Raw genomic sequence first — 12,065 nt, 5'->3', positions numbered from 1 at the left:
TAACCCAGCACCCTCGTTTAGCTCCATGAAGAACCACAAAGTTAGCCGAAATATATTCCAAGCAACTCTCCTAAAATAAAGTTACCATCTTTTCCTCCCCTCCCGTTATCTGAAAAATTTTAATTCAAGCTGAAGTACCATTCCTCCTCCACATTATTTCCCCTAATGCCCCACCCTAACCTTAAGTGTTAAAAAAAAAAATGCGCTTACAACTTTTAGTGAAAATATAGCTTGAAAACCTAGATCATTCGGAGAAGCTGATCATACTGAACTCAGCAACAGGCAGTACTTGCCTTCTGCCAATCAGTGAAAGGCCTTGAACCAACCCAAACAAATCTGCCGAAATGCCAGCCAGATTCCCCGTATCGCCCCCGCGCCCTAACCCCCGAGCTGGCTGGGAAACAACACAACAGCCACCGACCACGGAGCCGAACCGAAAAGAGCCCGTGGTAAGCAAAAAAAAAAAAAACAAAAAAAAAAAACAATGATTTTCAGAGGCAAGAAGGTTAAGAGGCAGGTTTTCAACCACCAGCTCTTAACGAGTTAAAAGTCGGCGACCCGCAGTACGTTCCCAACAGAGCGGCCCGCAGTCCTCCTCGCTCCGAGGGCTCCGCGTGCGGATCAGGGCGAGGTGGAGCGAGGGCTCTCCCGGGAGAGGAGGCGCAGAGCCGCCCAGGGGGATGGGAGTGCCCGGGGGTGCCCGAGGAAGGGAGCGCGAACGGGCGCGCGTGGCGGGGTGGAATGCGGCGTCCCCTCCGGCGAGGCAGGCTCAGCGCCTAGCACAAAACGCTGAGGGCGGGGAGCCCCACTAGGGCTTTGCCCACCCCGGGAGAAAAGCTGGAGAGGCTAGGGGTGCGGGATCCCCCCCACCCCACCCTTCCACGAAGGGGCCTAGAAAGCTACCAGTTCCCAGTTCACCGGTTGGGCGCACGGGGGCGGGAGGTGGGGGCCGCTGCTGTTTCGTTTCTAGTATCATCTCTGAGATAGAGGAAACCCTAAAGAAACCACAGCGGAGAGTGTGGGTGGGGGAGGGAAGCGTGACAGCGAGTGGGGCTGCGGGCTCCGAGGGACGGAGGGTGGGGTGCAGCCCCGGGAAGGGAAAGAGGGCGCAACCACGGCCCCGGGCCAGGGAGGCGCGACTGCCCGCCGTATTCTGGAAAGCTGGCGCTCCCCAGCCAGCCAGAAAGGGGAAGGAGCCACCTCCTCCCCGCCCCCACACTCACCATGTAGAGGGTGAAGGGCAGGCCGAGCAGAAAGAGCCACAGGTAGAGGTGCAGCGCGTTCACGAAGGTGGCCTGGTGCGGGTCGTAGTACCAGCCCCCGCTGAGCGCGGCCCACACCCCCTGCCGGAGGATCTGCAGCGTCTGCGACCCCATCCCTCCCCGGCGCCGCCGCCGCCGCCTCCGCCGCCCCCGCCCCGGCCCCAGCTCTGCCTCGGTCACCGGAGCCCGCGGCTGCCCCGTCTATCCTCCTCCGGAGCTCCGGGACAGCGGGCCGGCACCTCGGCGGTCGCTAGGGCTGCTGCAGCGGGAGGAGGAGGCAGCGAGCGAGGAGGAGGAGGCGGCGAGCGGTGGGGCGGAGGAGAGCGAAGAAGAGGAGGAGACCGGCCTCCGGAGCGCCGCCGCCATCTTGTCCCCTGACACCCAGAGCCGGAGCCAGGCCCCGCCGCGCGCGGCCCGCCAGCGTCGCCGCCGCTGCCGCCGCGACCCCCCGCCGGCCGCCTGCCCCGGGCCGGGCAGAGAAGAAGGGCCTGCGCCCGGGAGGGACGGGCAGCAAGCCGCGCCCCCTTCAGCTCCTCCTCTTCTCTCCTCTCCCCCCTCCCACCCCCCCTCCCGCTCGCGCGGGTGCGCGCAGCGCCGGGGTCGCTGCGGGCGCCTCCTACCGGCGCCCCGGAGAAGCGCGCGCCGACGCGGGCCCGGAGGGCGTGGGGCTGGGCTGCGGGTGACGCGCCGCAGGGGCTCTGGGAAACCCCATTCCTCTCCTGGCAGCAAATCTGTCAAGTTCACTGATCAGTCCCTGAATCTGGACTTTCAGTCTCCAAAACCTTGTCTTCAGAACCTTGTCAGCAGCACCCTGGCTGACGTTTTATGATATTTAATAAAGTCCTAAGAACAATGAGGCTAACACAGATATTCACTGAAGGCCTGGAAGAATTAGGTACAGCGATGACACTGTTGAAAAGTCACAAATGCACCCAGTTTGAATAGGAACTGTGTTGGTGGTTGGAGTGGCCTGGGAGTCCTAGGGTGAGAAAAACAGCTTTGTCCAGTGTTGGGAGGACTTACCACTTCCGTAGAGAGATAAATTAATAGAAGTTACCAGAGATGTAAAAGTGTGGAGTGGACAGGTTTATCACGTGCGCGGTGATTTTATTGTTTAACGGGCTGTAACTTGTAACCATTGTTATTAATGGGCCGATCTAAACAGGGATGAAACATTAACTGTGATTGCACCGCAAGTCACAATAGGATCTTGTACTTTTTAATAGCTGTAAAAACGGAGACTCATTCTTGGCTCTGTATAATGTTTATAAGGCACGTCTGATCTCATTGAATGAAATTTTTGTAGCGTTTGAAGTTTGAGTTTTGATAGCAATAGCAATATAAGTACCCTTTTATATTCCTGGATTAAAGTTGCTGTAATTAATGAGGAAAGAAAGAGAGCCAAAAGAAGCTGGTGACATTTTAAGCGTATTGAAAAACCATTGCAGTACCTCCTAGTGCCATTCCACTTTACAGTTCAAACATTTTCACACCCATTTCATTCGCCTTCACAACACTCCAGTGAGGGCAGCACAGAGGCTACCCTTATTTTATGGATGAGAAAACCAAAGCTCAAAGACACTGATTGTCCACATTCTGTAAGTAATAGGTTGTTGTGAAGACCTCTGACACCAGCAGTCATCCTAACAGCATGAACTGAACTTGGGTAGTCTGCTTCTCAGTACTGGCTACCTTAACCATTCAACTAAGGGTTTGAACTGATGAATAACTGCTCAGCAGCTTCTGCTTACCTGTGGCCGGCTTAAATGTATGACCAGTTGTTCTCAAAGTAGTCCCAGAACCAGCTGTATCAACATCACCTGAGAGCTTGTTAGAGATGCAAATGCTCAGGCACTACTCCAGGGAAACTCTGGTCTTCGGACCCAGCAATCTATTTTAACAAGCCCTCTGGAAGATTCTGGTGTGCCTTGAAGTTTGAAACTGCCACTATAGAACTACCAACAAGTTCCAATAAGATACCTTGAAATTGAGAGATGTGAACAACTATTGGCCAAAATTAACTTTTAAATATATTAGTATGTTTAAAAGCAAAGTTAAGGTTAAATAATACAAGTTTTACAGTGAAAATAGTTGCCTTGAGGCTTGGTCATGGATACAAAGTATTGTCAAATGTTCATTTGTTTCTTCCAAGGAGACAGGAAAGCTCTCTGACCAGATTTTGGAACTGATCCCAAGCTTTCCAACACAAAGAAAGATGTAAACAAGGATAAAATTCCAGTACCACATCAGTTTCCACACCAGTAAATATCTGCTGTAGTTTAATATAGAAGGATTAACTGTAAAAGGAGTGAGGTGGACTGGTAGATACATCCATGGAATTGGACGCAGACCCCCCTGGTGGGACAAGCTTGCAGCCAAAAGACAGTATCTAGAGGATGTGGAACAGGCAGCAGCCAGGACGGCAGCCAGCATCAGGCTGGTTCAACGCAGAGAATGAGTGTTGTAAGCTGGCAGCTGGAACACAATCTTGGGAAATCCAGGAACAGACAAAAATTGGGAAATCATGGCAGGCAGTAAGAAAATGAGTTGCCTATAGCAAGGCCCCAGCCTCAGTGTTGGATTCCAGGTCTGGATTCCTCTTCCAATGAGGAAATGATGAAAACAAATAGAATGCAGCTCCCTGAGATTATGTACTGGGCAAGTCTGGGGGGCAAGGACTTGGGCTCAGGGCAGTAAGACAAGTGTCCAAAGGCCAGACCTGGTAGACAGAGTGAGAGTTAGCAACAAAGCAAGAGCTTAATGCCTAAAACTGGGACCAAATTTCACACTGATCGTGGTTGCCTTATGTGGAGGTCCCAGAGCGTTAGTATAGAACTCTAACGCCCCTCCAGTATAGCTGGAATTCATCCAAGAACTTGAGTTGGGAATCATGTGGCACCAGCCACTGAATAAAAAGGGGTCAGTGAGATGGGCAGGCCCAGAAGGTCAAACAGGCAGTCACAGACTATATTTTTCAGCTCAGGAGTGGTGAAAGCATTTTAGAAAAATGCTAATTAACTGACTTAGGAGTTAGCAATTGAAAGGATTCAGTGAAATGGATGACCTTTCCGAGAGACTGAGTCAGTAGTTGGAGTGGAGGTGGGAGGAGAGAGAATCCTACAGTGCTTTTTATCTGTAGCTTTCAAAATGTTTATGAATGCTGGCACTACAAGCTTCCTATTTTATAAACAGGAAGTCGAAGCACGGAGGGGTTAAATGTTTTGCCCAAAGTAACATACTCTATCATACCCATAAATTATAAGAGCAGGACAAAAGTTTTGGAATCTAATTTGCTAAGTGTTAGCCCTCTTAGCCATGCATAAAAGCCATTAATAATGTTACACTTAGCATGTCAAAATTAGCAGCCATGACACACTTCCAAACCACCACCTGACATTTGCTCATCTTGCAGCTAATTCTATTAAAATTATACTCCCTGACAGTTTATAAGCCCCTTGAGGACTGGGAATGCTCCGACAGCAGATGCTCTCTCCTGCCTAAAAGGGACAAAGCTGAGTGTACAAAACCTTTTAATAACTGCCCCCCAAACCCACCTTGGAGCAGAGATGTACAAACTGTACCTCTGGCCGGTTTATATGGCAGAAGTTGTCCACTGTACTTTAGACATCATAGTCCACGTATCCGGCCAACAACCTAAATGCAACAGGTTTCCACGTCTCCCCCGTATCACCCCAGACAAACCCTTCTTATTTATTTCTCTCAGTGAAATCCACATTTTCCAACCTGCTCAGACTTGAAACCTCATATACCCTCCCCCATTGTTTGGTTTGCTGCAGTCTTTTTCCTGTTCAATCCTTCCTTCACGTTGCCAGAGCAACCATCCTCCTGGATGCCCTCATCAACTCAAACCAAATAGCTTCCTCTTGCCTCCAATCTCGCTTCAAAACCAGGCTACATTCCACCAACAAATTAATCTCCCTAATCCACTTTTCTTGTGCCCCTTCTTTTCTCAAAAGGTTTCAATTCTCTTCTGTTGCCATTGGTACTAAAAGTGTACTTCTGAGCCAGGCATTCACAGTCCCCACAACCTAACTCACCATCTTCTCTGACTTAGCTCAGGTTACTCCTCACCGTGCCCTCCCTTTTTACTGGTGAATATCAGCCTTCCCGTGTATCCAGTTTTATTTACCAACCCGTCCGCGTATTGCATTCTGCCTCTATGCTCCTGTGCCATGTGCCGTATCTAGAAAACCTTGCTCCTCCAACTGCCTCTAAAATACACCATGACTACTCCAAGAACATTCATCTAGTTTTTAAATAGCCTGGAGCACTCACGTGTTGCATTTATAGCCCTGCAGTGTGTACTATTTGATAGCCCCCAACGAAACTGTCCGTTTCTTGAGGGCAAGGCACTCCGGCCTGTAGGACAATGCCTAGCAGAAAGCTGTGCAGATCAACTGACGATCAATGTAAGTGGAAAAAATAAAGCAATACAGAAAGTGGTGAGTTTTCAGTTAAAGATTTTAATCCATTTTAGCTTTCACTTGGTAATTCTTCAACATTCTAAAGCATTTCACCAGCCTACAAGATCAATTCAAGATAGGAGAAAACTACAGAATAAAGGTGAAGAGATTTGGAAGAGAAGGGAAAGGCCCTAAAATTCTTTCAAGCTTCTCTTTTTAGTCATTCGCTCTGTACTATTTTACATCACATCAGGAAAAATAACGTCAGAGGGAGAGAGGGGGGCTTTCCAAATCTTACGTAACATAATTACAAAATAGCAATATCTGGATGTGGAGCTGAATAACTAAAACAAAAGCAACTCATCCTTCTTGGAAATCTCAATTCAACCCATTCTGTTTTTTAAAAAATCTCAGTTCCATATGGTGAGTACTTTAGAACATGCTTTAATCAACACTAACTAATTCAGTAATTCTCACTATGGTTTTGTGTCATTTGTTTTATCTCAATTCACTTTTCTTGAACTCACACACAGTACTTTGAGGCGGGGTGATAAAAGGAAAGAGGAACTATATAGGACATTGCAAAACTCCCCAAACTGGGGGGATCCTGAATTAGAAACAATATATAGACGCGTTATTTCCCATCTTTTCACCTTAAACTGTTCTCTTATGTCAGTTAGGTATCTGGTGTGTTTAGCTAGACTGTATTAAAGAGCTGGTCTGTTTCAGCCAGCGCCGTGTAATTCCCACAAAATCTACAGAGGCCAACTGATGCAGCTGGGTGGTTCTCAGAAGAGCTCCCCCAATTGTTACCAGTGTCATCTGGAGGGCCTGCCTGGAGTTAAGCAGGATTAGGCAGTTGTCCCCTGAGGAGGATGGGTGCCTGGCTCCTCCAGCAAGGAGCATCAGGAACATCCATAGTGGGGAGGAGTGTTTGGTAGTGGAAAGATCATGGTGCGTGGAATCAGATAAACCCATGTTTCGATCTATAGTCTGTTACTTTCTTTTTTAATTTATTTACTTATTTTTGTTGAATGTAGTGGGGTGACACTGGTTAATAAAATTGTATGGGTTTCAGGTGTACAATTCTATAATACATCATCTATATATTGTACTGTGTGTTCACCACCCCAAGTCAAGTCTCCTTCCATCACCATCGATCCCCCTTTACTCTGCCTTGCTTCCTCCCACCCCCATTGCCCTCTGGTAATGACCATACAGTTGTCTGCCTGGGAAGTGTTTTATGTTTTGTTTTTTTTGTTTGTTTTTAGTTTTGCTTAATCTTTCCACCTTTTTCACCCAGTCCCCCCTCCCCTTCCACTCTGACAGCTGTCAGTTTGTTCTCTGTCACTTTCTAAATCAGTCCTAGCCCCAAGTCAAGAAATCCAAGCAGAGTTGAAGAATCCCAGGGAATTCAATGCTGCAGACTCACTGTATTGCTAGAGCTTTTTTTCTCATGGAAAAAATGAACATTCTAATGATCTAATAAAAAGCCTTTCCCTTGGAGATTTTCACAGCTTTCTTTATGGAAACCTTGACGGCACATGGGAATGTAGTTCTTACTAGTTTTGTTTGTCTGATTAGTTTGGTTAGGTTGGTTTTGATTTTTATTTTTGGTTTGGCTTTGCCTATAGTCACTGGGATTCAGCAGCTGTTAATGCACATAACGATTTTCTAATCATGGACGAATAGTATATTTTGTGTACTGGTCTAGTGGGGTGATATATATTCAGGATAAAATCTCTCAAAAAAAATCAGTGGCAACCATGATGTAAAGTAAAACCTCTCTGTCATTCCACTTTTTTCATGTCCTTCTCTCGTTCGGGTCACATGGTTTTGCAATTTAGTGACTTAGTGGCTAGTGCCTTTTCACTCCCTCACCTCTCACCTCTGCCATCAGCCAAAACCATAACTCCAGGAGGATCTTTTTCTTCCCCCAGCAGACAGGCTAACCTTCCAGGTTCTAAACTCAGCTACTGCTTGGATTCTTCCTGACCGTTCTTGGGCTCCCACTCAGCACGTGGAGCATCCCTCTTAATGACTTAAAATCTCACCAATGTTCTCAGGCATCTACACCACTCTCATTCCCAGAGCACAAAGTAAATAGAGGATATCAGACTATCAGCTCTCAACTTCCTGCCCTCCTACTTCTAAATTTATCTACACGCGCATCCATCTGTCCTTTCCTTTCCTTTCCTTTCCTTTTCTTCTCCTCGTGGAGTAGGTGGATCCCATCTCCGGCTGTCTCTAAATCATACTCAGTTTATTAGCCTTGGTCCCATAGACACTGCAGGCTTTTCTTTTTTTCCCCTCCTGGCACTTTCCTTACACCTGTAAACAGGCATGCTAACCCCTAAGCTTTCTGTCTCCTCTAGCTTCCACCCTCTTTCTCCTCTCCTTCACAGCCAGGTTTCTTAAGAGTTCAAGGATGCTCCTTGAACTTAACTCACATCACTGCTCTTGCCTCAGTCACCAGTGACTTCCTAGTTGCCAAGTCCAACCGGCACTTTTCAGTCCCTGTCTTATTTAATCTTTTTGCTTCTGGCTTATTGCTCCCACTCCTGGTTTCCTCTTGTGTCCCTGATCATCCCAAGGTTTCCTCTTATGTCCCTGATCATCCCAGACTCAAGATTCCTTTATGGAGTCCTCGTCTTCCTTCTCCTCCTTAAAGGTTATCAGAGGATTAATAAAGGGAGAAAAATCTCTACCATGCACTTCCAAGTTCAGAAGATGCTAACCTGAATCCTGTAGTGCCCCTCAGTTTGCGGGGGTTACCAGAAAATGAAAAAAAACTTCATGTGAGGGCTGATTAGAAATAGGACACCTCAAAAGTATTTGTCAAAATCACTGTCTCAAAAACAGAAAAATAAGCTCTGCTTTAGATATTATAGCTGTAACCTAATGTTGCTTTTTGGCTTTTCTTTGTTTGTCTTAAATCCCCCACTTGTATTAGCTTAATGGGAATTTCTTAAAGTTCCTGATCTCTAATTTATGAAGAGCTTTGTTTTAAGCATTTATTTGTTTAGCCTTTGGGCTTGTATTTTGAAAACCCGACATTAACTTATGGGTGGTTTGCTTGGCCCAGGCTCTGTACCATTCTGCTTCCAAGTGGCCTTTTTGGCTGGTATTTAGTTTTTCATCATAAAAGTATTACATTCACATTTTTTTAATCTGAGAAAATATAGAGAAGAAACCAGTAAGCCCCCTACTCAATCACAACCACTATAAACGTTTGATATCTTCTCAGTGCCCCCAGCCCTTCCCCCCAACTACATCTGTACCATATTCTAATTGAAGTTCAGAGCCTGATTTGGAAAGTTTTTGTGTCAACACATGCCATGTGCCTTGGCAGTTTGCTTAGTCTGAGAAACTTCAGGAGGCATTTTTTCCTTCTGACTTACCCATGTGTTTCACTTAGATTCTTGGACACATATTCCTCTGTGCAACATGGGCATTAGCCTACAGCTTCAAATAACAGAAAATTCCATTTAAACGCACATCAACAATAAGGAAAAGTATTGCTTCATATAACGGCAAGGCCATGAAACAGGGCAGGCTTCTGGTACTGTTTAATTTAGTGGCTCTGGATCTATTTCTTTGTAATGCCCTGAGATGGCCTCCTCTAGGTGTTGGCTTTGACCTTGGCCTTCTTTCTTCATGGGGGCAAAGTGGCTGCAGCAGTCACTGGTTTCACATGGAGATGCCATTACTTTAGGTGATGTTCGCCTAAGAGCAAGGAAACGTCTTTCCTAGGAACCTCTAGCACATTTTTGGTCACGTGCCTATTCTTGAGTCAACCCCTGCTCTCAGGTCAATGCCACACAGTGATTCTGGTCTGGGTTCCTGAAACAAGGATTGGTCAGGGGAATGGAATTACCCTTAGACTGGGCAGTCCAGAGGCGGACTGACACACAGGGGCTCTGTGGGGAGGGGCAGATGCCTGAATAAAACAGAGTTATATTAAGAGACATAGAGGAAGAATAGATTAAATACACAGTCATGCATGAATTTAGAAACTTGGCCATTAAATTAAATTAATTTATTTATTTATACTTTTGACTTATTTTTATTACATTTTTAAATTTTTTGTTTAGCTTAATTTTAGAGAGAGGGGAGAGAAGGAAGGGAGAAAGAGAGGGAAACACAGATCAGTTGCCTCTCACATGCCCCCCACTGGGGACCTGGCCCACAACCCAGGCATATGCCCTGAATCGGTATCAAACTGGTGACCTTTTGGTTCATAAGCCAACACTCAATCCACTGAGCCACACCAGCTGGGGATATGTTTATGACATTTTTAAAAGTTTTAATAGGTGATACGTTCATACAGTTCAGTATTTAAAGAACCAAAAAAGGGTATACAGTGAAATATTCTTTCCATGGCTGGCCCGAGCTGAACAAATTGTACACATATGCAAACACACTCTCTTTTTGTACACCAAGTAGAGCATGCTGTCACACTGATATGCACCTTACTGTTCACTTGACAATATATATCAGTGATTATTATATCAGTACATAAAGAGTGTGATCATTCTTTTTTGGCACTGTATGGGTATGCCACAATTTATTTAATGCCTGTGGGTGGGCATGTAGGTGGCTAATACTGTTTTGCTCTAAAAACACCACCGTACTGGATAATATTGTATATAGTTTATAATGTATATTGGGGGAATATCTAAACCAGGAGTGTGGAACTCATTTTCACCGGGGGCCGCCGCAGCCTCACAGTTGCCTTCAAGGCCCCGAAATAATTTTAGGACTGTATACGTGTAACTACTCCTTAACTGTTAAGGAGCTGACATTACATTCAACCCTTTGAAGGCAACTGTGAGTCTCATGTGGCCCCTGGTGAAACTGGGCTTGACACCCCGATCTAAAGCGTACATTTCTCAAAGAGGATTTAATGCCAGATTGCTCCTTCTAGCTGTTGCACCAGCCTGTGCTCCCGCTGGCAGGGTATGGACGTGCCTGTTTCAGAACACCCTCATCAACAGCCTGTTACGAGACTTTTGGGTCTTTGCTAATTTGATCATCAAAAATTAATGTTTCAGTGTAATTTTAATTTGAATTGTTTTCTTTTGTGAGTAGGGCTGAGCCGCTTTTGTGTGCCCGGGAGCCATTGGAATCTCTTCTTCTAGGCCTTGCCTGACCACATTCTTTGCCCATATCTCTATTGCTCTGCCGGCCTGTTCCTTTCCGGTTTGCAGGAGCTCCTATGTGAAGGGAAATTAGTCTGTGGTCTGTACTAGAGCTGCGTACATTTCCATCCAGTTTGTCATTTGTTTTTCAACTTTGCTTATGGTCTTTTCCATGCAAAAAATTTTAATATTATAAGATTGAATGTGTTCATCTTTTCTTTTATGGTTCTGGGTTTAATGTCATAACTGGAAACGCCTTCCCCTCTCTGAGGTGACTAACCCTCTTTTAGTTTCCTCTAAAAGAGAAAACGCTTGCATTTTACACATTTTATTATTACATCTATTTGGAATTTATCCTGGTTGGGTGTCAGAAATAAATTTAACTTTGATTTTTTTTCCCATTTGATTGACTTTAATTTTGTGCTGTTTCATGGGGATGCCCCTTCTTGTTTTGCGACACTCAAGGTATTGCCAATATTCTCCATAAATGACTAAAAATCTAAGTTTTCATTGGCTTTAACTAGCAAATCAATAACTCACAACGTTTCTGAACTTACCCCAGGCCATGATCTATTTCGGAAACTGGGGAGATGATGAAGTAAAAAACCTTGAAATCAGACAAGGAATAATGTTTGTTGCATTTCATCATCATTGCTATTTGGAAATGCGCATATTCAGGACAGGTACTCACAATAAAAGCAATTAAAAACAATAAAATATAGCTTAAGTGATTTAAATATTTAAAACTGCCATGTTTGATGTTCTAATTATTCTATTAGGCTCTTTTCAGATATGGCATGATGAATATCCTGCAGCATTCTGGCTCCTGTGTTGCACTGTAAGGGGCTGCTGCGCCCCCGGAATCCTAAGAGGCAGCCCACCATGGAGTACGAAGCCCCCTCCAGGGCTTCCCATGGAAGAGGGAGCTCAGCAGCAAAGACAGATACTGGTTCCTTAAGCTGTGGATTTGGGTGGTTGGACTGGCCAAATCCAGATACCCAGGGACACTCTACTCAGCTCTCTTTCGCTGCAAGGAGAATGTCATTTGTCTGGTAAGAATGTTGATTGTCTAGTAAGATAGAAACTAACGTCTACCCACAGCAAAAGGGTGTCATGGTCACTGCTGAGTAAAAATCCTTTGACAAGAACAAACAGACTTCTGCTGGCACACTGTCAAATTGCATTATGGTTATTTGTTTGCTTCTCCGTCTTTCCCAGGGGACTGGTTGTCCTTTAAG

The 12,065-nt window shown here is 45.7% G+C and overlaps 1 protein-coding gene across 5 annotated transcripts in view; it reads right to left on the bottom strand.

The window, feature by feature from the left end:
* Positions 1-1,379, bottom strand: part of PCNX1 (pecanex 1) — a 123,829-nt gene extending 122,450 nt beyond the window's left edge. For all 5 annotated transcript variants that reach the window (XM_045823012.1, XM_045823013.1, XM_045823016.1 and 2 more), the window contains exon 1: positions 1,224-1,379. In XM_045823012.1, coding sequence (XP_045678968.1) covers positions 1,224-1,376 — 153 coding nt within the window. In that variant the 5' untranslated portion in view covers positions 1,377-1,379. The remainder of the gene's footprint in view (positions 1-1,223) is intronic.
* Positions 1,380-12,065: the final 10,686 nt, after the last annotated feature.

Source organism: Phyllostomus hastatus, unplaced genomic scaffold (assembly GCF_019186645.2).
Source record: "Phyllostomus hastatus isolate PE091 unplaced genomic scaffold, TTU_PhHast_1.1 phas_scaffold_501, whole genome shotgun sequence".
Taxonomy (NCBI): Eukaryota; Metazoa; Chordata; class Mammalia; order Chiroptera; family Phyllostomidae; genus Phyllostomus; species Phyllostomus hastatus.
Note: the sequence above shows the minus strand (reverse complement) of the source record. Positions and strands in the feature narration are given on the sequence as shown.